The sequence below is a fragment of the Melospiza melodia genome, chromosome 28 (assembly GCF_035770615.1).
Source record: "Melospiza melodia melodia isolate bMelMel2 chromosome 28, bMelMel2.pri, whole genome shotgun sequence".
Taxonomy (NCBI): Eukaryota; Metazoa; Chordata; class Aves; order Passeriformes; family Passerellidae; genus Melospiza; species Melospiza melodia.
In genome coordinates, this window is record NC_086221.1 from 7,957,714 (window position 1) to 7,982,703 (window position 24,990).

A 24,990-nucleotide genomic window follows, 5' to 3' on the forward strand; every position below is an offset into this window, starting at 1 on the left:
TATAGAGCACTTTAAACTCTGACTTGTGTGGGTTTTTGGAGGTATAGGTGGAATATGTGGCTATAAAGCAGGTGCTTTGTCACTTCACAGCCCATGTCCAGGGATTTGTGCTTGATTGAACACAGAAGCCTTGTGTCCATATGTGGGAACAATGGTATGGCACCACACACCTGTAAGGGGAAAAAGGTCAGGGTTTACTGGGATTCCTCTCAGCAGATATTTGTTTTGCAGCATGAACATCTTTGACTTTCCTGCTGACATTCTGATGTCTGATTTGTCCCCTGGTGCTAAACTCTGCAGTCATTGTGGGAGGAAGGGAAGATTTGGAGCTTTGCTGAACAAGATGAAAAAAAAAAATCTCTTAACTTTTCAGTGGAGACCTTTCACAGTGCCAATAGCTAGGAATCCATTTCATCTAAAATCAAGGCGTCCATAGGAGAGCCAACAGAATCTGGAAATGAGGGCTGTGCTTTTCATGGGTTTTACATTACTCGTTTTGAACAGAGCTGAGAGAAGCTTGGCGTGAGGCCACTGTCCAGAACAATGCAGGGAAGCATACGTGGTTGGAGAATTGCTCAATACCATTTGGGCCTTCAGTTTTTCCTGTCTTTCAGTCCAAGAAGTTCCAGGATTCAGTTTCCTCTGCAGTGAGAGACTCTGCACAGTCTTCTTGAAAAGCCAAGTTCATACCTAGATATAACCCTTAGCCAAGGGTGGCCAGACTGTCAAGGTGGTCAAATGCAGTTCCCATAACGAGGTGACACCACCTGAGCACGGTGGCAAAGGGAGCAAAGGACACCCCAAATTGCAGCTCTCGAGGAGCTGGGCTCACAGGGACTGCTGGAGGTGAGGCCCCTGTGCTGCTGTGGGTCCCTGCTGCATTGCCAGGGTTTGCATTGCCCTGCTTGCTCCCTGCAGGCACCTGCACAGGTGCGATCCCAGAGCTGGCACACAGCATCAGTCCCAGGCAGGCACCTCTGTGCCCTTGCATTCCTCCCAGATGAATCACAAATACTCTGTGTGCTGTTCACATGATAGCCTGTGCTGGAGAAGCCCAGAGCACTGGGTACATCAATTACTTGACCTAATTAACACTGCACAAAAAGAGGGGATGGTATTTTGATTCCTTCTGACCTAGAAGAAAACCATATAAACACTGCATCTGAGAAGCAAAAATAAACAAAGCTACCCCACCTGTCCAAAACCAGAGAAGTGTTTCCTGTATTAAGTTATTTAGTGAGTGGGTTAAACCAGGACTTGACCTACATGATTTATTTCCCATGTATGTGTTTGAATCAGAATTTCCAGTAGCTAAACTCTGACTAACCTCACCACCCAGTGCTCCTTCCTCCCCCTTTTAATTCCCTGGCAATGTTGGTGATTTTTTATTTTTTTTTTTTTTTTTATAATTTACAAACCAAATGTAAGTGAGGCTTCTGGCATCCCTGAACTGTGAGCAGTGACTGTGGGGACTCACATTAACATTACAGAGCTGTGTCCCTCTCCATAATTTCACTGTCAAGGGTGGCTCTGCTGCCAAGTGGATATAAAATGGAGAACAGAGAAAACACATGAAACAGGGAAGTGCAAATGAACAGGGGAAAAAATCATGAGGAAGCAAGGCAGACATTTTTCTTAAAACAAAGAGCTGGAGGAAGAAATGAAAGAGATTTTCTTATTAAACGTGCAATGATAAAGTTTCCAATAATATTAGCAAAATTCTCCCTTTGAATTCTGGGCAAAACTTATTTTATTGCATCAGTTAATTTCGGGTGGACAGACTCTTTAACTCTATATCACATGTCATAAATATACACAATTCAATTCTTAGCATCAAGTGATTTCGTTTCTCCGACTCCAGAATTTCATCCAATTTGCTGCTTATATTTTTTAAGATATAATAAGACAGTGGTGGAACAGAAGGGTTTTGCACAACATAAAGAATCTCACTATTACAGAAAGTAACCCTGTTGACAAGTCTTCATGGTTACTGAGAACTAGAAAATACAACAGCAACTCAAAGCTGCTTGCCTGATTTATCACCAGAAAATTCCTTTACAGCAGTGTCAGTTGGACAAGACTCACAGTTTTAGGCTTCAGGTGATGAAAGAGCAGGTTATGCAGAAGGAGAAGGCTGGCTCCCCTGCCTCCCTTTCCCTGTGTGGTCCTGTCCCTTCTGGCAGCAGCAGGCTGATGGATTAGCTCACCACACCTTGCAGAACCTCACCCAGTGGCTCAGTCTTGAGTCTCAAGCCCTGTCACGGTCTCAAAACAATAGTTTAAGTTTCAGTATACACTGAAACGAAGCCCAGATAAATATGAATAAGAGATTCTGTGTTTACTTTCGCAGGAGGACTTAGCAGAGCAGAAAAAGCCATAACCATTGAGAGTCCAGACTAGATCCAAAGAGAGATTCAGAAAGAAAACTGCGATATTCACAGTCAAACAAAACGAAAACAGAGAAACAAACCCACAATCACTGAGACCTGTTTCTTCTAATACCATAGCAGGGACTCCAGCATTATATTTACTGCCTTGTACACATGCCCCAGCCACTCCAAATCACAGAGTGAGGTGTGTCAAAACATCTTCGGGAACTTTACAGGAACAATCACACAGCTTGCAAGGCTTCAGGCGCACTAGGGCTGAGATACACCCTGGCACGCCGCTACTCACCCTGTGCTGCCCTAGCTAAGATTTCTTATCTATTTTCCTTTCCTTTTTACTTTCAGAACGGCTCAAGGAGAAGCGAAGCGCTCGCTGTGGGGAAGGCGGGACGCGGCCCGGCCCCGCCGCCCTCCGCGCCGCTCTCGCGAGACGCGGCCGCGCGGGCTCCATATTGGGGCATCTGTGCCCGGGGCCCGGAGCTCTCGCGAGCGCGGCCCCGAGGAGCCCCGAGGAGCCCGGGCTGTGCGGGGACGGCGGGGCCGGTGCCCGCGGCTGCCTGGGCTGTGCAGGGTGTCCGGGGTCGGAGCCCGGCTGCGCCGCCCGGGCTGTGCCGCTCGGGGCGGGGCGTGAGCGGCGGAGGCGGCGGCTGCGGTGTCGCCTGCGCCGTCCCACCTGCGGCGGGAGCGCGTCCCCGCCCCGCACGCCGGCGCCCCCGCCTCGCTCGCCGCTGGCCGCACGACCGCCGGCCGCGCCTTACGGAGCCATCCCGCCCCTCGTGGCACAGCCCGGGGAGGGAGAGCGGCGGGGGAAGGCGGTGACACGGCCGCGCTCGGCCTCGCCCTCCGTGCCTGTGGGAGGGGGCAGCGGCGGCGCGGGGCGGGGCGTGTAGGGCCGGCGGCGGCTGCGGGGGCGTCGCTGCTGCGGGGCTGCCCCCGCCCGGGAGCGCTCGGGGGAGGGAGCGAAAGAAGGAAGGAAGGAAGGAAGGAAGAAGTCGCTGCTGCCGCTGCAGGAGGAGAAGGAGGTAGTGGCGGCGGCGGTGCTGTTGCAGCCGCAGGCAGAGCCTCCCCCTCCGGCCGGGCCGGGCGGGGCGGGCTCCGCAACCGAGATGTCTCAGGAGCGGCCCAAGTTCTACCGGCAGGAGCTGAACAAGACGGTGTGGGAGGTGCCCGAGCGCTACCAGAACCTCTCCCCGGTCGGCTCCGGGGCCTACGGCTCCGTCTGGTGAGTGCAGGGAGGGGACGGGGCAGTGCGGGGGAGGTCGCCTTAGGTCGCTGCCCCGCCCCGCGGCCCCCGGTGCCCTGCAGGGACCCAGGGTGGGCACCGCGGCGAGCAGCGCTCCACTGTCCCCTGTGGATTCCTGTTCCCTGTGGATTCCTGTGCCCCAGCTCGCCACCAGCCTCCTGCAAGAGACATTTTTCCTGCCCGGCTTTACGCGCGGTGCTGCCGGGAAGCCGCAGTCTGGTCTTTGGAATGCGTCGGGCATTGCACCACATGGCAGGTGGCTCTGAAACATTTTTGCAGGGGAAGATAATAATGTGTCGTTGCCGGCCCCCCCGTCCCGCCCCGAATGAGCTCATATGGACAGATTTCAGCGAGGTTTCTTGCAGTTAGTAGGTGGGGAGTGCAGAGGGATGGAGCCCCCCCATAGCTGGCTTTGTAGAGCTGAGGGCTTGGCAGCTCTTGTCCCAGTTTCTTTCTGCACCTGAAGGATAGATTATATTTGAGGCAATTGTATTTTCATCCGGAATTTATTGATAGGCAAGAAATACAGAGAAGGCTGGGAGGGCTGGTTTTGTATTCCTGGTTTGTTATAGTGCATTTACAAGCACCAATATTTTCTTGGCAATAATAGAAGAACACAGGAGGACTCGTTTTATTGCTATGGAATTACCGCAATACACATACTGCAGAATGTGCTCCCTGGGAGAGTAAAGTCCTGCTGTGAGACCTGCAGAAATACAGGGAGCTGGAAGAGTTTATTTTTTAATGCTTACCCAATAGGAACAAACCGGGCTGCATGTGTGAGATACAATGCGTCCTTAATTTGTAGCTTCTCTGCTGAGCTGCGGTGGATCATTAAACATAAATGGAGCTGCATACTTTGCTTAAGCTTAAAGACAAGGTGGTATTTGAATCGGTTTGACTCTAGACTTTAGCAGTAATTTAGTTAAATGTTCACAGATTACTGCCTCCTTTGATTAAGAAACATCTTCCACATGAGCATTCTGGGTTTTATTCTGTGTTCTTTGGTTCTGTCAAAGTGTGAGCAGAATTTTGAACTATGGGTGCATAATTACAAAGCTGCTTTGCTGTTGTGTTCGAGCAGGCATGCATATGTTTTTATTAATGTAGTGTGCAAATTTACACTATGGGTATCAATTTTATTATAAGGAGGGACACATGCTGCATTTTGCTAGTAAAGAAAATAAGTTCCTTTGCACGTGCTACAGTTTTAATGAAATGCTCAGCTGTTCTTAACATGTTATAAAATTGTTGGTAAGCTGAGCTTAAATAACTTGCATTTTTTTTTAAATGCTGTGATTGCAGTGTGCAGAGGCTTGCATTTCATATAAGTAAACCAGACTGGTCAATTTTGTAGCAAGAATAACCAGTATGCTTGCTGAGGTGTGTTTTTGGTTTGGTTGTTGTTTTTTTTTTTTTTTTTAAGCATAATTATAGAATGATTTTGATTGGAAGGGAATAGACAGGTTTCTTTTGATGAAAGAAGGACCTTGTTAACACAGCTGATAAATACCCCTGTAAGTGTCACAGAGTTATGCAACTCCTGAAATGCAATGGGAAATTAATTTGCTTCGTGCTGTGCCCTTTGTATTTTAAGGTTGATCCTACATCATACACCCCACTCCCATTTTCTCTTCCCCTCCCTACAATCTCCACTGTACATGTAATATTGCAAAGTTTGTTTTCAGCCAGTAACTAAAGAGTTTGCATCATGAATTTCCTGTTTTGCTGTGTCAAAACTTTCAAAGATTGTGCAACTTTGTTCAGACCAAGTGAAACAGTTTTGTATTGGAAGCAATTTCAGACATGTGGCAGAGTCTTTTTACAGTCCATGTTAATGGCTTCCTGTATGTTCTTCTAAAAATAGTTTTCAGAAAAGATGTTGTGATATGGAAAGTATGTCAGAATTGAAAAATTCAAGAAAACAACAAAAACGTTTGCATATTTATGGACACTTATTAAGCTGCAAGTGGTGATGCATATTATTTATGGTATTCCTGCAAGGACTTGTTCTGCTCTGTCCCTTTGGAGATTTTTTTTTTCTCTCCAGTAAAAAGTTTCATTTGGAATTTGGTGCATCCCTGTTGGGATAGTACATAGTGGTGTTTTAACAATCCTTAAAATGGTAAATATAGTTTGTTCACTGCACTATTGCATTCAAATGTAATCAAATGCTCTGTTGTTTAAGTTGTCAAAATGAGGCATTTGAAAATGAGGAATCTCCAGAAGGTGGAGAGAAAAATGAATAAAAAAGAAAGCATTAAGGTGCCAATGAGTCACTCAGACTGGGGAGCTGTTGGAGGCTGCTCTGAATGTGCTGTGAGCATGGTTTGGAGCTCCCTAATGCACAAACTTGACTTTGGGAGGCAGGGATGGAGGGAGAGGCATTTCTGCAGGCAGCCTGAGCCCCTGCCTGAAATGAGAGCAAATATTGCAGAGTTTTCTGAAGGGTGCAGTGCTGGAAGAATGAGGTTCAAATGGCCAGCTCAGGTGTTTTTCAGGATCCATTTTTTAAAAACTGCAAATGTTGGGGATACAAATAGAGATTCAGTTCCAAAACTTTGAGAAAAATCTACACAGATCCTCAGATTGATTCTTCCTAAGTCACATAACAATTGCCGTGGCATCTGCTGTATGAAATGCTCTTTCATTCATTCTTGCAACATTTAGTGTATTTATACAACACCGTTTCTTGCTTGCTTTTGTAACCAGGCCTGCATTGAAAAAGGGCTCCTGACATATCCATTTTGTGATATTTCATGTAAGGAGAGGGGCCCAGACAATCCAACATGTTGCAGTGGGAAGTTGCTGAGCAGGGATGGGATTGATTGGTGACTCACTTCACTTGGAGGATTGCTTCATTTCTTGCCTGTGCTGGAGGGAAGTCTCGACTCCTGGCATCAGTTCAGGCAGCTCTGAGCTAAGCAGAATGGTGTTTTCACCAATTTCCCATCAATTTCTAAAAGGCTGTGAAGCACATTCGGTAAATCTTATTTTACTAATTGTTATATTGTTGCAGTTGTTCTTTGTTGTATTGATGCTTTTATAAAATAAAGGGCTTGGTTTAGTCGCTTTGCAAGCTATCTGTATTGCCTTAATTAATTTGGAAAGGATTGAATGGCCAAGACTTACTCTTCCTCAAAATCTTGCATAAGAATTTTTTTTTAGCTTTTTAAAAATAGACTGTCAAGTGATACAGCCCTCCAGAACCTGTGATTTCTTCCCATTTCAACCCACAGTTGTACTGACACTGAGTCTGAATTTCTTGGCTACTGAGAATTTAGAGAAACATTATAGATCTAAGAAATTTTAGGACATTAGGGTCTAGAGGAAATGAAATAACCCTAAATAGCACATTTGTGTTATTAATCCACAGTTCCTCTGTGGATTTTTTTTCTAATCCTTTATCAAAGCGTGCAAGCCTCCAAATCCTGTGTGTGTTTGGAGGGACAGGTGCCTGCTCCTCCTGCAAGGTGTGGTAGATCTGTGAGGAGTGGTAGGAACAGAACTGTGAAAGTGAGTGGGATGAAGCAGCCACGCAGGAAGGGTTGGCAGAAGATGTGTGGGGAGAGGGGAGCTGAGTGGGAGAAGGGCAGGCACAGAAAAGCTGCGAGCAGAGCTCTGACAGGGCTGGCAAGGAGCTTGGACTGTGGGGGAACTTGGGATATGAAGGGAAATTATTGAGAGCATGTGTCCTACAGGGAGATTTTTATTGCAGCTTTCTTAGAAGCAGAAGCAATTCTAGCACAGGAGAATGGTATTTGCAACTTTTATAGTGTGTTGGGAGGGTGCTGACTGAAGTGCAGGTACAGAAGCGACTGCAGTCAATAATAAACTGTCAGATGCTAACTGTGTTTTTCTGTCTGATTAGGAGTGAATAAATTAACTCTAGCTCTAAGGAGATTCAGTTAGCCTGGGTATTTGCAGAGGCACTAGCAATGAGCAGCTTCTATTTAGCAAAATAGCCTTTGCACAGAAATTAACATTCTGGTTATTTAATATTTAAATAAATTGTGCTCATAACTAACCTTGTTGCTTGGTTCTCTAAAGTAATTGTTTTCTTCTACCTCCTGTGTTCTGGATTCAATTCAGGTTAGATCAGAATTGTAATTTTAGCTCACTTGGGGTGAGGTGGATGCAGTTCATTTGCCATAGCTCAGTGCTATGTAAGAGGTTAAAAAAAGTGTGATAAATTCTAAATTTGTGCTGATCTTGTTTTAAAAGGGATTTAAAACTGTGGATCATGTCATTTTTTCCTAATTGGGCTTCTTTAGCTGCAGTGTGATCAATGTAATGCAGCTGTTTAAAGTCTGTGATGAAAGGCAGCTCGGTGTTCTTTACCGTGTTCTCCAGCTGACAGCTGTTCTGTACTCTGCAGGCACCATGAGCCAGTTATCTGTACTGGCAGAAAATTACTCAGCATGATTTTAGGCCTCAAATATGTCCAGACTTTGTGTTCTGACTTCAAGTTTAGATTGTGAATGTTCAATTACACAGAATTTTCTTACCTGAGCTTGTGCATTGTGCTGTTTAACCAGTACTGCTGGTTGTACAGCTGCTACAACAGCACAGTGACTTGATATGACCCCAAAAAATGTCATTTAATAACAAAAAGTGAAATTCAATTTCATCTGAATCCTGATATAGCTTATTTTGTGTCTGGTGGCTCTGAAATCTCAAAATCTTGGAAACCAAAAGAGAAATTTGTCTGTGGAGCTTTGAGATGCAGAGGATCACCTTCTTTGCAGATGAAAGAGTTGCTGGTATTTGCTGCATTTTGTAGCTGAAATGTTTGGAAACTGGTGAAGATCCATGACTAATTTACAACAGCATGTGCTGAATGATGATGGTTACTCTTATTTTTGCTCGAAGTCCTAGAAAACACCTTATGTATCAGTAAAATGCTGGCATGTATTTTCAGGCCAATCTAGAGATGTTTGTGTATTGCAAGATGGTGATTTTTACCCGAGACTGAAAAAAATTGAATTCTCAATTTCATGAAGTGTTGCTGCTTAAACATTGATTTTTTTTTTTCATAGTGATGTGTGAAAACTTGAGAATTTGAAATCAACATTAAAAATGAATGCTGGATGGCTTCTTTTGTGTGCCTGGCTGAGGTGTAGAGGATGACTTGCATTGGAAGTAGTTGCTCAGGGGTGTTTTTTGAGGCAGTGTGAGAAGCTTGAGTAACTCAGCTCTGGCAGGTTGCTGCTGCTGTGACCTGGTGTCCTCCCTGTGCTTTCCAGAGAGGTCTTTCCACTCTGTGCATGCCCTTTATAGAAAGGGAGATGCTCTTCTTCCACTGTGCACTGAGGGATTTTCCATTGCTGCCAGGGCCTGGGGGAAGGGTCACTGCTGCTCTTCTGTTTTCTATTTCACTTACCAAATTCCTTGCAACCTGGGCAAATTTGAGATGAGGAGTCTTTTTGCAGGTTAATTCTTGGTGGCTGCTTTAAAAGCAAATGACAGCTGCCTTTATTTCACATAGCTCCTTTGGTGGGGTGGGCGTTGTGGTTTGCATATGCAATTGTGGGTTTATTCTAGGCCTGCTCTTGTGATTGGTTTTGAGCTTTGTTAGTTAAGCTTTATATTTAACACTTTATAAATATGTAGCATTCCTTTCTGCTTGATGTTTACCAAGAACTAGTGCATACTCACTTTTAAATGGAACCAGGAGTTCACCTGAAGCATAAATACAACAGGAAAATCAACCAGTATTGTCCTTGTATGACTCTTTCCATTCCATACTTTCCCCACATTCATTGCCTTGAGTGAAGTGTTGATTTCATATCCTCTCTTTCTCTTCTTCCTTCCTTTTTAACAGACCAGAGATTTATAATTGGATAAGAAATTACTTAAAATATAATTTTACTGTACCCTCTCTATATATGTATGTGTGTATATATATATGTATATAGTTACTGACTAGGATTAAATAAGTCCTCATGGGCTCTTAAGAAAAAATACTACTTGTATCTGCAAGGTTTCTGCTAAAGGGACAAGTTTTGGTCATGTACAGCTACTTATCATTCATTCCCAGGCACTTCTGTATAACAGAACTTGGTGATTGGATGAGATTTACCAAAGAAATTTAATAATAACTGATTTTATTAGGCAAAGTCCTGGATTTTTGTGTGAATTTAATCCATGAAAATAGTATTTTGAGCATAGCATTTTGTGATCAAGTGTCATGTTTGAAAGTATGTTTAGGAATAGTGGTAGTATTTACAAGTGCTCTTCTCTCCAGAGTTTTAGTGCATGATTATGTTTAAGAGCACTTCAGGCAGCAGTCATAAACATTTCTCTTTCTTTCTACAAGATTTCCCTTTACTGTGTGGACAAGACTCATCTTTTAAACATTTTCTGCAGAAACCAACAGTTGTGTGAAATTGTGCAGATTTTGGGTGGTGTGCAGGTTATGGACCAGGATACTTGGGAATCACTTTCATTGCAGAAATGGTGTTGCCTGTAACTCGGTGTCTAGAATCAGTGTGGATTTGAAGGCATTCCCACAGAGTTCATTTGATGATTTTCCTGCTCTGCTCTGTGTTGCAGCTCTGCCTTTGACACCAAGACAGGGCTGCGGGTGGCGGTGAAGAAGCTCTCGCGGCCCTTCCAGTCCATCATCCACGCCAAGAGAACCTACCGGGAGCTGCGGCTGCTCAAGCACATGAAACACGAAAATGTGAGTGCAGGCACAGCCCCAGCTGCACTGAGCAGCCTGCAGCATCGCTCTTTCCTTGCTGCATGTGGTTTTTTCCTCATGCAGTCCAAGGTATTGGAGTATCTGGTTCATGATGATGTGAGGGAGTAAATGGAGCTGCAGAGCTCTCACGTGTGTCTGCATCAGGTTTGCCAGTTCCAGGAGGCTTTGTTAGCTTGCATGAAGCACAACACTGAACAGATGGAAATGAAACATCTACTGGAATAAATACTTCAGTGCCACAAAGGATCTTAGTAACTGCTATAAATATATCTCACAGCTTTTCTCTTCACTGTTTTCTTTTCAGGTGATTGGCTTGTTGGATGTGTTCACCCCTGCCAAATCACTAGAAGAATTCAATGATGTGTAGGTAACTTCTCTGAAGATTGCAATAAAAGTCTTTTGTATCTCCTTTCCCAGGTTATGACAGAAATATTTGTCTCTTTAATTTGTCTGCCATCACTCACAAATAATCCTGAATTCCAGCACAAAGTCACAGTATATCCTAAGCTGTTGGACTTGTCAGAATTGTTCACCTGCTGTGGTTTACTGCCCAGTGCAGTTGGAATCACTGAACTAATTTGCTACATTATTTAAAGTGTCACGATCTATGTTCCATTGAGCAACGTGCTTTGGGACAGTCAGCTCTGCTACTGGAGATTTATGGGGAATTTTTATCCTAATCCTATTCAAGAGATTGCTTCACAGTCCACGTGTTTGCTTTTGTTCACAGGTACTTGGTGACACATCTCATGGGAGCAGACCTGAACAACATTGTGAAATGCCAGAAGCTCACTGATGACCACGTGCAGTTCCTCATTTACCAGATCCTTCGGGGCCTGAAGGTGAGTGTCCCTGTGTTCCCTGCATGGGGACAGCTCACCATGGGGGTGGAAGTTCCTGGTGAATGTTACACCCTCAGCAATTCAGATGTGTGCATAGGGCTTCTATAACTTCCCTAAAATATTGCAGAATAACGTTTTATTATTGTTGTTTCACTTCTGCCTCTCTGGAGCTCTGCATCAGTAAGGTTTACTGTCATTTTTATGTGTTCCTATGGGCAGAATCTAGAAAATTATGAACTGTGATGCCCTCTGCTCTGGCAATGAATTTTCCATTTCTTCAGTTTTGTTTACTTGTGTTGTTGCACTCGTGTGGCAGCACTCCTGGGTGTTCCTAAGGAGAGGCAAACTGGAACACCCACCTGGTGAAACCCACAGAGACACAGACAGACTGACAGACTGGAGTATCTGAATTGTGTGGGCTGGGCTAGGGCAGTATTTTCCAGGGAAGAGATGAGGAGGTGGCTGCTTGGACTGTTACATAAATTTTGTCTCATTTTATTTTACAGTACATCCATTCAGCTGACATAATACACAGGGTGAGTATTCATTCTAAGATTGTTTCCTGTAGTGAAACGATGTCTTTAAAAAATGAAGCATGAACTTTTACAATATAGCACCAAGAGAAACCAGAGAAAATTCTCTGAAAATTTTTTTTTGTTAAGTAGTAAAAAGTTTGAACAGGGGAAGTGGTTGTCAAGATCCATAATTTTCCTTTGTGAATTAGCTTTTCTCTTAGATACAGATATGCAGCACCAGTTTTGCCTTTATGCATATTTGGTTATATGTGATGCCTCTGAGAACCACAGAAGAGATTTCTCACTCTGATAAAATAATTTATCCAAAGTATTTGCCCTCAGAATCTGTATTTTTATCTCTGTTTACAATTTTACCTGCTTCAGACTCGTGAAACAACACATACTCCACTGTTAATGCTGATGTTTAATTTTTTAGGATTTAAAACCCAGTAACCTAGCTGTTAATGAAGACTGTGAGCTAAAGGTAATGTAATTTAAAAATCTGATTTGTTTGAGTGCCATGTGAATGTCCCTTGCAACTTAAGTGTCAAAACAATTCCTTTTGAAAGTACTTTGACAGGAGAGTAATAATGTGCTTCCCAGCTGTAGAGTTGTAAGGATGTGGTTTTTGTATCTGCTCCTGTGTTTTTAGTGAATCATCATGCAAGTGCAGAGTTAACAGCTTTAGTTTGTGTTTCCTTGTTTTGGAGACGAGATACCCAGCTGTAATTCTGATTGTCGATCCTACGCTGTTCTAGCCTAGTGTCTTGTCCTGGGTTGTGAAATTTGGTTTCATAACGTGTTTTTGCAGCTCTCCCACCTGTCCTGTCCCCAGCCAGTGCTTGCCTGGTGTTTGTGCTGGGTGTTTGTTGCCCTGCAGCGTTGCTTTGTGTTTGCAGATCCTGGATTTCGGGCTGGCGCGGCACACGGACGATGAGATGACCGGGTATGTGGCCACCCGGTGGTACAGGGCCCCTGAGATCATGCTCAACTGGATGCACTACAACCAGACAGGTAATGCCTTCAGCAGCACAGGAATCCTCTGATTTGTCAAGTTTCTGAATTGTGAGGGGGGAATAAAAGAGGTTGTCCTTGCACGTGCATCTCCCTTTGATTGCATAAGTTGGCACTCCTGGTAATTATGTTTTGGAGTTGGTATTGGAACTACTTTCTGTCAGATGGAAGTGAAGAATCATTGTGATAGCATTCACCAGGAATCTGAACCTTTGAAAGTGCAATCAGCAAAATACTGTCAGCACTTATCCTTGCTTCTCCTAGCAGAGTGGTTTTTAAAATAAGTGACTGGGATGCATCTGGTTGAGCAGAGTGTCTGGAGCTGTAGTGTGAAGAAATGACAAAACTGCCATGGGACTGTTTCAGGACAGAGTTGTTTGCTCTGGTTGGATGGGATGGTTCTGCTCAGGCTGTATTTTTATGCATCATGTTTTGTTTTCTGTTTTATTTTGTTCAGTTGATATTTGGTCAGTGGGATGCATTATGGCTGAGCTGTTGACTGGAAGAACATTATTTCCTGGCACAGACCGTATCCTTTAGAAGTAATTTCTTTTTTGAAATTGAAATTAGATCTTCATTTTCACATAGTTGACAAGAAAATAAGTTCTGGGTTTAATTACGGACTTCTGTTTGTTTGTTTTTAAATTAATGGCTTCTTTTACTCACAGTACAAAGAGGTGAGTTCTTGATTTTGCTGCACATCTGTTCCTCTTTATTGTCTATTGTCATCATTAGATTTATATACTCTTTGTTTCTGTTACTTTCCTTTAAGTTTATTTAAATTGATTAGTTGAGTTTCTAGCTAATAGTTGCATGGATGTCTGCCAAGAATCCTGTCATGCTTCAGGTTTCTTGCAAATGTGATTCCCTTCTGGCCTCTCTTCTTTTCTCCTGGAGGTATCCTGGCTGTGAGAGCAGTGGATGCAAATTCTTTAGTGCCAAGGTTCTCATTAAAATTGCTCTGCAATGTTTAGGTTCCATTTCCATGCTTGACTGTGAACCTCCTTTCACAGTGTGCTTGTACTGATGTGAAAATTCAACCTTGAATAAGATCTTTCCAAAATATTTTTTTTTGCCTCATCAGACTGGACTGGGTAGGACACTTTGGCAAATTTAAGACAAGTTTATGAGATTTGCTCATATTTTCCCCAGGAAATTGGAAGTGAGACTTAATGCAAATTGTTGCACTTAAAATTTTTGCTCAGCCACAAGATTGGGGTGAGATTTACTACTGGCAATATTTTTCATTGCCTAGAGATTGAGCTTTCATTTGCCAGAGAAAATAACATTGCCCACCTTTTACCAAAGTTTGTTATTTCAACCACAGTCTGTTCATTTTAATAACTTTTGTTAATTTGTTAGTATTTGTGTCAGTGAATTTAAGTATGTTAGCACTTGATGAAAAGGAAGCTGGTGTTGGAATTGCTGCCTGCTGTTTATTTACCTTCAGAAAACATCTGGGTTCCAAAACTCCCTCCTGAGGAGAAGCTTTCATTCCAGCTTTCACAGTGTCACCTCTTTTCAATGTGCTTTAACTTTATCCTCTCCTCTTTTTCTGCTTGACTCCATCTCATAATTTCTCTCTGAATTTGTTGTACTGTGCTGTGTAGTCATCTCTGCTGTATTTTTCTCTTGTCAAATGCAGAAGCTGAATTAAACAAAGCTGGTGTATTTTTATCTGTTGATTCAGCATGTGTAGGTTGGTTTGGACAGATTTTTTTTTCATTTCTTTTAAGAAAAACTGAGATACCAAGAATTGTTCATTCAAACAAAGCAAAAGCCTTTAAGCTGTTGCCATTATTTAACCCTAGCAACAGTGACACTTCAGATTTTAAAGAACTTGATGCTTGCAACTAAAATATTTGTAATAGGATTTGCAATGTGTAAGAAATGCTTCATGGTTTTGATTTATTTTGTGGTTTTTATGAATTGAACAAAATGGTGATTCTTCCAAGTCTGAGAAGTTTTTTATCCAACTATGTTCTTAGCTGTAAATTAGAGCCACTGATATCTGCAATGCAAAATGAAGTTTACTTCTAGGAGCTAATTTATTTGCTTTATCATAATAAGGTACTTCATTCATTTATGTCTCCCAGCAGATGCTTGTGATGATTTACTTTAAATACTCAATTTCGTTTGCAAATGGCAGTAATGCTTTTTAATTAAATGCTCTTTCTGTTTTGAGTTGCTTAGATTTAAGAAACAGACCCAATGCTTTCCTATCTTAGACTTTGTAGTAGTGTAATTCTTCCAGTGCTTCTGTTTAAAACTAAAAGGGGAGCAGGGTTGGTTCTGAATCCTGTTTGTGCATGGAACTCTTACCCAAGGATTGGAAAGGACCCTGGCTGGCAGCTCCCACTCCAGGTTTGCTGGCATCTAAAGACAGCAAGCACAATTAAGATAAGTCAGTTCTGGTTTCTTCATGTCTTGGAAGGCTCTTTGAAATCTTTATATGTGCATTACTTTAGCAGAGAGTTGAAGGGGTTTTCCAGGTTTAGATCCTGTTGGGTAGTTCTGGGCCCTTGATTTTATTGTACCCACAGATTTGCAGAGGCTCTTGTTCCTCCTGTGGTGTCACTGTACAATTGCTGACTTCCTGACTTTGGAGTTAATATTAACATGAATAATTCAAGGTATGTTTGCCTTGTGTCCAGTAGCCAAGGATGTGACATATCCATATCCAGCTCTAGAAAATTCCCTGTGCAGTTGGAGGCAATGGGACTTTGTGTTGCTGGAAATTGCTCCTGTTTGACAACTGAACATTTGAAGTAGTTCTTGCTTTTTAGTCTCAAGATGTAAATTTTCTCAACTGTGAGCCTTGCATTTCCAAAATTAGAATGACAGAATATGTAATGGCTCCTCAGGATGATCACCCCCTGTTGAGATGGTTCTCTTGTTGAAGTGTTGGTCCCTTTCAGCAAGGATTTGGCAGAAATGCTGGGATGTTATTTACAGTCCCTCATTTATTTCTGTGTACAGCCTGGGGATGCACCCCTTCAGTGCAGGTAAGCTGTGAGTTCATTTAGTCAGGTAAGTAAAAAACTGGGACTCTGAAATGAGGATCTTCAGTGCTGTCTGTGATGATTGTGCCTCTGAAAAATGAATGTTGAGTTTAAACCCCTGAATCTGTAGAGATTCTAACCACAGCTGTCATTGACTTAAAGCAAGAATTGAGATACTCTTAGGAAAACCCTGTGGTTAATTTGGGCTTAGCTCTGCAGGATTGCTGAACTACTTCTAATTTACAACTGAATGGAAGGTAATTGAATTATTTCTATTGTAATCTATGGGTGGAAGCATTGGATGAAAGATGGATTTCTAATACTGGTGAAATCTCTGCCAGGAGCTGGAGAAGGGGATCAGGATTGTGGGAAAGGATTCAGAGACCAAAAAGTGAGGTGATGAAAAACAGAGTCCTCAGGCATTGGACTCTGATCCTTGTGGGTCCCTTCCAGCTCAACATTTTCTGTGCATGGGAGGCTTAGCTGAGGCTTTCTTGTTGGTATTGTTTTATTTGTCTGATGCCAAGATCAGCTTCTGTTAAACACAAATATTAAAGTTTTACAGCTCTGAATGTGAATGATTCATACAAATAAGCAGGAAAGTTAACTTTGTTTGAATATTTGACTCACAGAAAATAATATAAAGTAAAAATAAGAATATCTAGCTTTTCTTGTACTAGTTTAGCATTTTTGTATGTTTTGTGTTCCCTTAAACTCTGGAGAGTGTTGTTTGGTTTTTTTTACTGTTTTTATTCAGTATTCTGAAACTTCCATGATAACTAACCACGACAGTCTGAAATTACATATTCTTCTGATACACCTTGTTCTTGCTTGTGATGGCAGCTAAAACAACTTGGAACTTTGCTTTGCCTGGATAAACCATTACAATCTTGTGAGATTTGCTGCTGATGGTGATAGCAGGTTATTTTCTGAATTTTAGAATCCCTCCTCAGTCCTTTGGAGTACCTTGAAGATGGCCCTTGGGGTTTGCATGCTGTGCTTTCCTTCCCCATGCACATGTGCTGCTGTTTTTCTCCTGCTTTGTATTTATTAAATCTCTTTCCTGTCTTTATTGCTTGTGGCTCATTTCTCTGGGAGGTGCTGGGCCCTGTAGTTAAGGAATGCTGCAGTTGAGCAGGTTAGAGATGGCAGACCTAAAACCAGAAGCAGGGTTGGGTTTTGGCCGGGCCAGTTCCACAGTCTGTTTTTCTTTATTTATCTCAGAAGTATCTTCCACTAGCAAACAGGGCAGCAATAGTGTTGGCACACCAGTGCACAGGCTTTTAAATGCCTTTAAATAAATTAAATATTTAAAATGAGCTGTGGCATGTTAGCACTCTGAAATTTGCACTTCAACTGCTGCTTGCACAATAAGTGCAAGAAGTAAGGACTGTTTTAAATAGCTCTGAAGAAAATCTCATTTAAATGAGCCAGTTGTGGTTAGTAGAGTGCCCTTTGCTGATTCTCCTACAGCATATTCTGATCTCATTTTAAGCATTGACTCTTCAGAGTTTGCAATTCAGCTGTGCTAAATCCAACTAGATATTGGGTTTACTCTTAGATTTTGAGTGTTTTGAGTAGCCAGAAGTTTGCCAAGTAACTTTAAAAATGGAAAATTAATTCAGCTCTTCTGACAAAGTGATGATTCCAGAGCTCTTAATTAATTTGATAGATAAAACTTTAGACTAAAGTTTACCTCAAAAGATGGTGGTTTTAGCAAAGCATTGATGATTCCCTTCATACAGAGTTTGTCAATATTACAGGAACTGTGTTGTTTTCTAGGGTTTTTTAAACAGGTGACAGTTTTTGAAGTTCTTGCAGTACTCAAATTAAAAAATACTCTAAGAAGGAACTGCAGCTGTATCTCCAGCCATCAGGAAGGCATTGATCCCAGAACACAAGATTGTCTAAAAAAAATTTGTGTAACTACTTTGGTATAATTTTAAAGGCAAATATAAACGTTATGGACAGTCTGAAATCCCTGTGGAGGATAATTCAGGGGAGAAGGGAGATTATGCATTGATGGTTTTAAAAAGGATCCTTTGTGTCTTCTTAGTGTCTTGAGATTTAGACGTGGAACAGTGTCTTGGATGGAATTCCCCCCCTCAATTGTGTTTTGTCCCCTTGGCCTTGTTGAAGGGGACAGCTCAGGCTGGCAGCTCTGGTCCTGGTAAAACATTCTTTCCATCTGCAGTGCTCTCTCCTGAGAGCTCTGCACAGACCTGTGTTAAACCTGAGCCCTGCTCTGCTGCTGCAGCAGGTCTGGAGGGCAGGAGGGATGTTCAGGTGCTTGATCTGCCCTGGTAGTGCCAGGAGGTGCCAGGCAGGACCCTGTGCCAGCTGCAGCAGCTCAGCTGCCCTGGCTGTGGGCAGGGGGTGCCCATGGTGAGGTGATGCTGCAGGGCCCAATCATTTCCTGACCTCCTGAGCTTTAGAAGTGGCTGAGTGAGTTTGGAAGGTGTTCACAAAAAGCCTTGACTTTCCTCTTAATATGAGTGCCTACCCTTTGCAGCCTTCTGCTTTACTTCAGCTGTTACTAATGCGAGCTAATCCTGTGACCTGCAGCTTGGTGTGGGGCCTGAGGGGGTGAAGGGAGCATGGAAGTTCAGCCTTTGCCACTGGGGCTAAAGATTTCTGCTCCAAAATAGTTCAGGATGCAGTGCCCCATTCCATGCATGTGGGGTATCTGCAGACAAGATGTTCAATCAGTCTGATACAAGAGAGCTCAGTTACATTCAGTTGTAACAAGAGGAATGAATATGGTTTGTCTAAAATAGCTTTTCAGTCAAGGCCTTGGCAAGAATTAATTTGCAGTGTTAATAGGGTGATGTGTTGCGCTTTTCATTTTGATTTCTCCCAGCATTTTCCTTTATGGTCCATCATTAGATATTGATCAGTTGAAGCTCATTTTGAGACTCGTTGGAACCCCAGGGCCTGAGCTTTTGAAGAAAATCTCCTCAGAGTCTGTGAGTTTACACTTTGATTGTAATATCTGCCCTTTCAGAAGTCCCGAGTTTGTGTGTTGTTCTCCTGTAGTCTTATCTGTAGAATGTGTTGGGATTTATTTTCTGTTATTTTTCTTCCTTTGTAATCCTTTGCTCTTGGATGGCTTTAAGTTCTTTTGCTTTGTGTATCTGATCTTTATTCCTCTTACCTCTGCCCGTGGTATGATTTCATCCTTCCATATTCTCATTTTACTGCTTTGTGACTTTTCTCTCAGTTTGTGGGTTTATGCTTTGTGATCTGTTGTACCATCAGGTGTTACTGGGGAAGTATTTTTCACAGCTAAGAGCTTGAGGCTTGTCTCAGTTATTATTTCTCCAGATTGCGTACCCAGGGATCTTTCTAAATAGGAGCAGGTGTGTTATCCTCTAAATACACACAGTCCCTTCTGTAGTGTGATTAATTTCTGAAACACTGCTGCCATTTCTTTGTTTTTGTAGCAGAAAATGCCTTTTAGGTGCCTTTCTGTAGCAGCTGTTGCAGGGCCCACAGCAGAGCCTGCTCTTGTGCTTTGTGGGTTTTGCTGTGTGGGGCCCTTTTACCAAGGGAGCACCAAAAAGGCTTCCTGCAGTCACTCTGGGAGGGTCACCTCCATTTGCAGCACTTGCTGTGCTGTAGGAATCTCAAATTGTGAATTGTGCAAACCCAGTGTGAAATGGCCTTTAATTGTACCTGTTCCTGAAGGAGGAGTGAATAAATCAGAGCCAGGGAGGAGCAGGTGAATGCACAGTGAGCACTGAGGCCACTGCAGTTTGTGAGCTGCAGCAGGGGATCAGAGCTGTGGAAAGTGGTGAGAAGATTATGTAGTGCTGCAGCTTAATGTTCCTGTAACAGTGACTGTAAATACAAGTGTGAGATTAGCCTGGAATAACACCTGCTGGAGGGATGTGCACTGCAAATTGGGATCGTTGGGCAACTTGCTGAACATCCCACCAAAGTAAAAAGTAAAAACTAAAGTAAAACACCTGGGATGTTCCAGCTTTGGAGAGATTAGAGCTGAATAACCCAGATTGATTTGGTTGCCCTGTGAATTGACCTTAGGGCTACTCTGGTGTTTGAAGTACAGGGATTAGCAAGAGACATAAGATGGAAGGTTGACTAAATTAAGCAGAAGATTAATTTGCATGTGTAAGTTGAAGTGGGTCTTTTTTTAAACATTATTGCAGAATAAAAATAATAATTGTTCTTATCCTGTTTTGAAACAAGTCTGTTTAAAAAAAAGGGCAGTAAATACTGTTTCTACTCTTTATCCATTGTATGGAGAAAGCAAAACTCTAATGTTTGATGGTTTTGTGTGTGTCACTATAACAAATTCTGGTTTTCTGCTGCATTACTTTACTGACTCTCACTTTCCCTGTTCACTGATACCTGCTAACTCTGTTCTATGCAATGCTGATGTTTTGCTAATTTTGCATTTAATGCCTTGTCACCCAGCCCACATCAAAGGGCACTCAGCTGTTCCGAAGGTGTCAGTTGTGAGCCAGTTTCACTTTGCACCACAAGAAACTTAAGCACTTTCTATGCAGCAAGAGGAAAAAAGAGCTGGTAACCAGTGCAGAGGGTAGAGTTTTTGTTTCTGTTTTCATTTTTGTTCATTTTCCTGAAGCTGTGTATAGCTGCACAACTCAGGAAAAATTTTGTGGAGTAGCCTTGGCCAAAGGAAACGTCTACTCTGATGGCTTAAAACTTCTGGAAATGTGAACACAGCCTTGTTGGAGTGTGATGCTCCTTCCCTTGGACAGAAATACTTTCTGTACTGGCAGTTACCAGCTGAGCAGTGATTCTCCATTGCTTTAAGTGTTCACTTGTGAAATTGCTGAACATCTCACAGGTAGCTGAAAAAATCAGTGGTCCCTGCCTGTATGGCTTTTGCCTTGTGGTTTGCAGAAGAGATGCTTTTGTATGCGACTGTTTTCTGTTTGAAATGGTTTTTGCACTGTTTTTAACAAAGCCCTTGACGAGGCACTTAAGATATTAACCAGCTTCAGCAGATCATGCGTCTGACGGGAACGCCCCCTGCCTATCTCATTAACAGGATGCCCAGCCACGAGGTGAGATCTGAGAGAGGAAGGGGGAGTGCAGGGCAGGGCTGCACTCAGTGTTCTCCACTTATGTGAATGAAAGGCTTGCATGTGGCATGGGGTGGGCAATTAACTACTGTTCTTCTGCAAGACTTTGGTACTAAAGGAAGATGTGAGATTTGGGCAGTGTGTGCTCAGCCACAGACGTGTGAGACTGGGAGAGCCTGGCTGTGAGCTGGTTTTGCATTGTGTGCTGTGCAGCTCAGCAGAGCTCAGCAGGCTGCACCCAGCCTTGCTGGGACACAGGGGCTCAGCTCCTCCTGCGCCTCTCTGCTTTCCAATCTTACTTTGCCACAAGTTATGTCAGCTCTTCCTCTACTTCTTGAGTGCCTTAGTTGGGACAGGTAATGCTGATGTGCTTATAGGTGTAGAGTAAGCAAGGAGACAGACCATAATAACCAGTGCTTCAGGATAGTTGAAAAGTACTTGATTTTGCTGGCTGGATATTGTCTGATAGTTCAACGGAGCATTTCTTTCCACAGGCAAGAAACTACATCCAGTCTTTGTCTTACATGCCGAAAATGAACTTTGAAAATGTCTTTATTGGTGCCAATCCCCTGGGTAAGACCTGTTTATTGAATTTTCCTGAAACTGAAGCTAGCATGTCCTGTCCTTTGGAGCTTCCCAAAGCTTTGTTCTGGCTGCAGGAGTAGTGCAGAGCAGGGTTGTGTTTATGAAGAATGTGTGGGCCAAGGGCGTAAGAGAAACAAAATGCTGGATGATGGTGGGTCCTGAGAAAGTACAGATTCCTCATCCATGTTGGGCCTTTAGAAGCTTTAAATTTCAGAGCAGAGTCCCACAGCTGATGTGAGAGATGCTCTGTGTCTGGTGCTCTTGCAGCCGTGGACTTGCTGGAGAAGATGCTGGTCCTGGACACGGACAAGCGCATCACGGCCGCCGAGGCGCTGGCCCACGCCTACTTCGCCCAGTACCACGACCCCGACGATGAGCCCGTGGCAGACCCCTATGACCAGTCCTTTGAAAGCAGAGAGCTTGAGATTGAAGAATGGAAAAGTGAGTCTGGGGCAGGGGAGGGACAGCTTCTGTTGTGGTTGTAGAATCACGGAATATCCTGAGTTGGAAGGGACCCACAGGATTGTGGAGTCCAACTCCTGACCCTACACAGGGATCCTGTACAAGTCCAGAATCCTGTCGTGTGCATCCCTGAGAGCATTGTCCAAACACTCCAGGAGCTCTGGCAGCCTCAGGGCTGTGCCCATTCCCTGGGGAGCCTGGGCAGTGCCCAGCAGAAGAACCTTTCCCTGAGATCCAACCCAGCCCTCCTGACCCAGCTCCAGCTGCTCCCTTGGGTGCTGTCACTGCTCACAGAGAGCACAGATTGGACCTGCCCCTCTCACACCGTGATGAGTCTCCCCTCAGTCTCCTCTCCATCCCATGAGGTGAGGTTCAGCTAAGCCATGGTCAGAGGCACAGCAGAAAGTGATAAAAATGTAGGCAGGCTGTTGATTCTGTCCTTACACTAAGTGAATCTGCTACATGCTGTGCAGGTTTAGCACAGTCCCTGGTAATTAGTTACTGCTAGGAGCACACAAACATATCCTTGTTTTCAAACTTGCATCTCCTCAATGCTCTGGAAGTATCTTTTATTGTGTATGTTGGTCTCTGAGAGTGGTGTAACCATTCTTTTATTCTTTGTCTTAATTAAACAACACTTTTTGTGTAAAATGCTGTTAGAACATTTGAGATTGTTGCAGGTTTTCTTGCATGAAGGTGTGACTGGTAGTGCTATCACAGTCCTGCTGCTGAGTTTCTGTCCCACTTCTCCCCCCAGGCCTGACTTATGATGAAGTAATCAGCTTTGTGCCACCCCCGCTCGACCAAGAGGAGATGGAGTCCTGAGAAACTGCTCTCTTCTGTTTGTCCCACTCACTGTGAAGGGAAGGCCTTTTCATAGGGACTCTCCAATTATCGTTCAAGTGCCTCATCACAACAATATTCTCCTTAGTGGAGGGGTTTTGTGTGTGTTGAACTGGGGAGGGAGGGGGGAGGGAAGGAAGCTGAGTCTATGTAAACATGCTGCATGCTCTTGTATTCTGTGTACAGCCTGGGGCAAGCCTCTGGAGACCTGTTCTGACTGCACTTAGTTTTTCCAGAGTAACAGTGCACCACCAGCCTGCACTGCTGGGCCGAGGTGAGCGAGGTGACAGTGACAGTTTGGTTACAATCATTGCCATTTATCAATTCTCCTACAACTGAGTAACCTCAAAAAGAATGAAAGTTGGTTTATAGGCTTACAGAGTCCTCTGTTTTCTTCAGGACTGAAAGTGGGGTTGAGGGATGTCCTTGTTCAATGCCAGGTGTGTGATTTACATCCAGATCTTCTGGTGCAGCAGAGTGTAGAGGCCTTCTGGTGTCTGATTCTTGGAACATGAAAAGATGTTGTTTGAAACTGTAAATATGTTTGTGCCTTAAATAAAGGGGGAGAGAGGGGAAAAGGAAGTCTGGGGTGGAAATCTGACCCACTGTTCTTGAGGGTGAAGGCTCCCAGGTAGCGAGGCATGAACTCAATGTAATTGGGAAGTAATTTTGAGGCAACAGCTTCAACCCCTGGATTGGGTATTCCTGTGTTTTTCACTTTCCTCCTCCTCTTGTTCTGAGGCTTTTCAGCATTATCTCCAGGAGCCAGAGGTTGGGGAAGATCCTTGCTAGCCACACGTTTGTGTATTCTGTTCCCTACAAGGTGGTGTGTTTTTGCATGTTGTAGCTGTATGTGCATGTAGAGCTGCTTGATTTTTGTCCTTACTTTTTGGGGATGGCACTGGGGGCAGTTCAGTCATCAGTGAAATGTTTGCTGAGTACCTCAGGCAGTGCCATAAAATCACAGCACCCTTCCTGCTGTGCTGCAGCTCCTTGTGAAATAGCTGCCATCCTAGAGGCTTCAACGAGGGAAGGATGTCATGTCCAACACCAGAGCAACATGCACCTTTTTCTTTGTTCTGACCTTCTCTCTGCAGAGGAGAAGAGCTTGGGTGGAAAGGTTTCTTGTGAGATCAAATGTAAAAAGCATTCTTTAAAGAAATGACTATAGCATCTTGTGCCAGAACTTAAGTTATTTCCTGAAAAGATTTTTTTTAGAAGTATTGAAACCCAAAGCAAAGAAATAAGCATGCATAAACACACAATCACCCTTTCACTGTCTATATCTATAAATACAAATATTTATATACATAAAACTAACATTTACTAGAAGTTTTTTATCCTCTCACGTAAGAGCTTCTTGGCTATTTCTTAGCAGGTTGATCTCTGCCCGAGGAAACATGAGAAGGGAGTATGTTTGAATACAAACATGGTTCAAAAATTTTGTATTTTCCAGGACTCTGCATGAGTGAAGTGCCCAGAGTTAGAGACTGGCAGGAGGGAGGTTTCTCAGCATGTTTGTGTGCTCCATCTGTAGCTGGGGAACTCAGGAGCCCAATTTTAGGGCTTCTGGAGGAAACATTTTTAGAATTTAATTTGTTGCAGGCATCCTGTGTGGGCAATGTACCCGTGTATGTGAGGAGAAAGGCTTTTGCAGTATTTTGTATTCTTGTTGCCTGTGGGGCAGAGAGTGTTTTTGTAGTGTTTTTGCCCCATGTTTGAAGAGGCAGCACAAAGGGATGGGATGTGGATGACAAAGCCATTGATTCTTCCTAGGCTACTTCCCAGCAATCTCTTCAGGCCAAAAGTTCAATAAAGGTCTGGGCTGAGATGAAGAGAGCAGCTCTGTTGTGCTCTAGGATAAAACTCTCCACAGCCCAACAAAATCAAGACAAAAAGCCTCCCTTTTCTGCTGGGCCAGCAGTCTGGGTATTCAAATACAAATGTAGATATACTATGTAAACCTACAGCAAGATTATTTTTATCAGCCATTTTCTGTGTAGATGCTACAGTGTGATTTCATGCGGAAATATTGCTAAAGATTTTTAAAACCTCTCGGTGTTGTGCGTGTGGGTGTGTCTGTGTGTGTGAGTGGGAATGGTTCATTGGAGTCTGTCCTGAGGGAGCCCCTGGGGCACAAACTCCCTGCTGCCAGTGCCGTGCTGTGCTCAGCTGCCTGGGCACCACGCTGCACCCAAAAGCAGAGATCTGCTATTTTGTTTCTATCCATGGATTTTGCTGTAATTGGTTATGCCAGATAAGATGTCACAATACCACTGGTTAAAAATAAAATCTATTTTTCAGATTTACTGCACTGCT

General features: G+C 43.4%; 1 protein-coding gene across 2 annotated transcripts; it reads left to right on the forward strand.

Annotated features, from left to right (window-relative positions):
* The first annotated feature begins 3,288 nt into the window (after positions 1-3,288).
* On the forward strand, positions 3,289-24,980 carry MAPK14 (mitogen-activated protein kinase 14). Of its 2 annotated transcripts, none has more exons than XM_063177861.1 (12): positions 3,289-3,609; positions 10,186-10,315; positions 10,641-10,699; positions 11,067-11,178; positions 11,685-11,714; positions 12,130-12,177; positions 12,593-12,707; positions 13,165-13,236; positions 20,684-20,763; positions 21,276-21,354; positions 21,634-21,807; positions 22,586-24,980. In XM_063177861.1, exons 1-12 carry the CDS (start codon positions 3,494-3,496, stop codon positions 22,651-22,653), a joined length of 1,083 nt encoding a protein of 360 aa, XP_063033931.1. In that variant the 5' UTR covers positions 3,289-3,493; the 3' UTR covers positions 22,654-24,980. The 2 variants fall into 2 exon arrangements, with proteins under 2 accessions (XP_063033931.1, XP_063033930.1); XM_063177860.1 differs by lacking the exon at positions 20,684-20,763 and adding an exon at positions 18,596-18,675 and having other exon boundaries at positions 3,291-3,609.
* Positions 24,981-24,990: the final 10 nt, after the last annotated feature.

What these genes read in the sequence shown, in the direction of transcription:
- MAPK14 (XM_063177861.1), top strand. Translation starts at nt 3,494, where the DNA reads ATGTCTCAGGAGCGGCCCAAGTTCTACCGGCAGGAGCTGAACAAGACG. An exon ending in CTAGAAGAATTCAATGATGT is followed by an intron (nt 10,700 to 11,066) that starts GTAGGTAACTTC and finishes TTTTGTTCACAG; the next exon opens with GTACTTGGTGACACATCTCA. An exon ending in ATGAAGACTGTGAGCTAAAG is followed by an intron (nt 12,178 to 12,592) that starts GTAATGTAATTT and finishes TTGTGTTTGCAG; the next exon opens with ATCCTGGATTTCGGGCTGGC.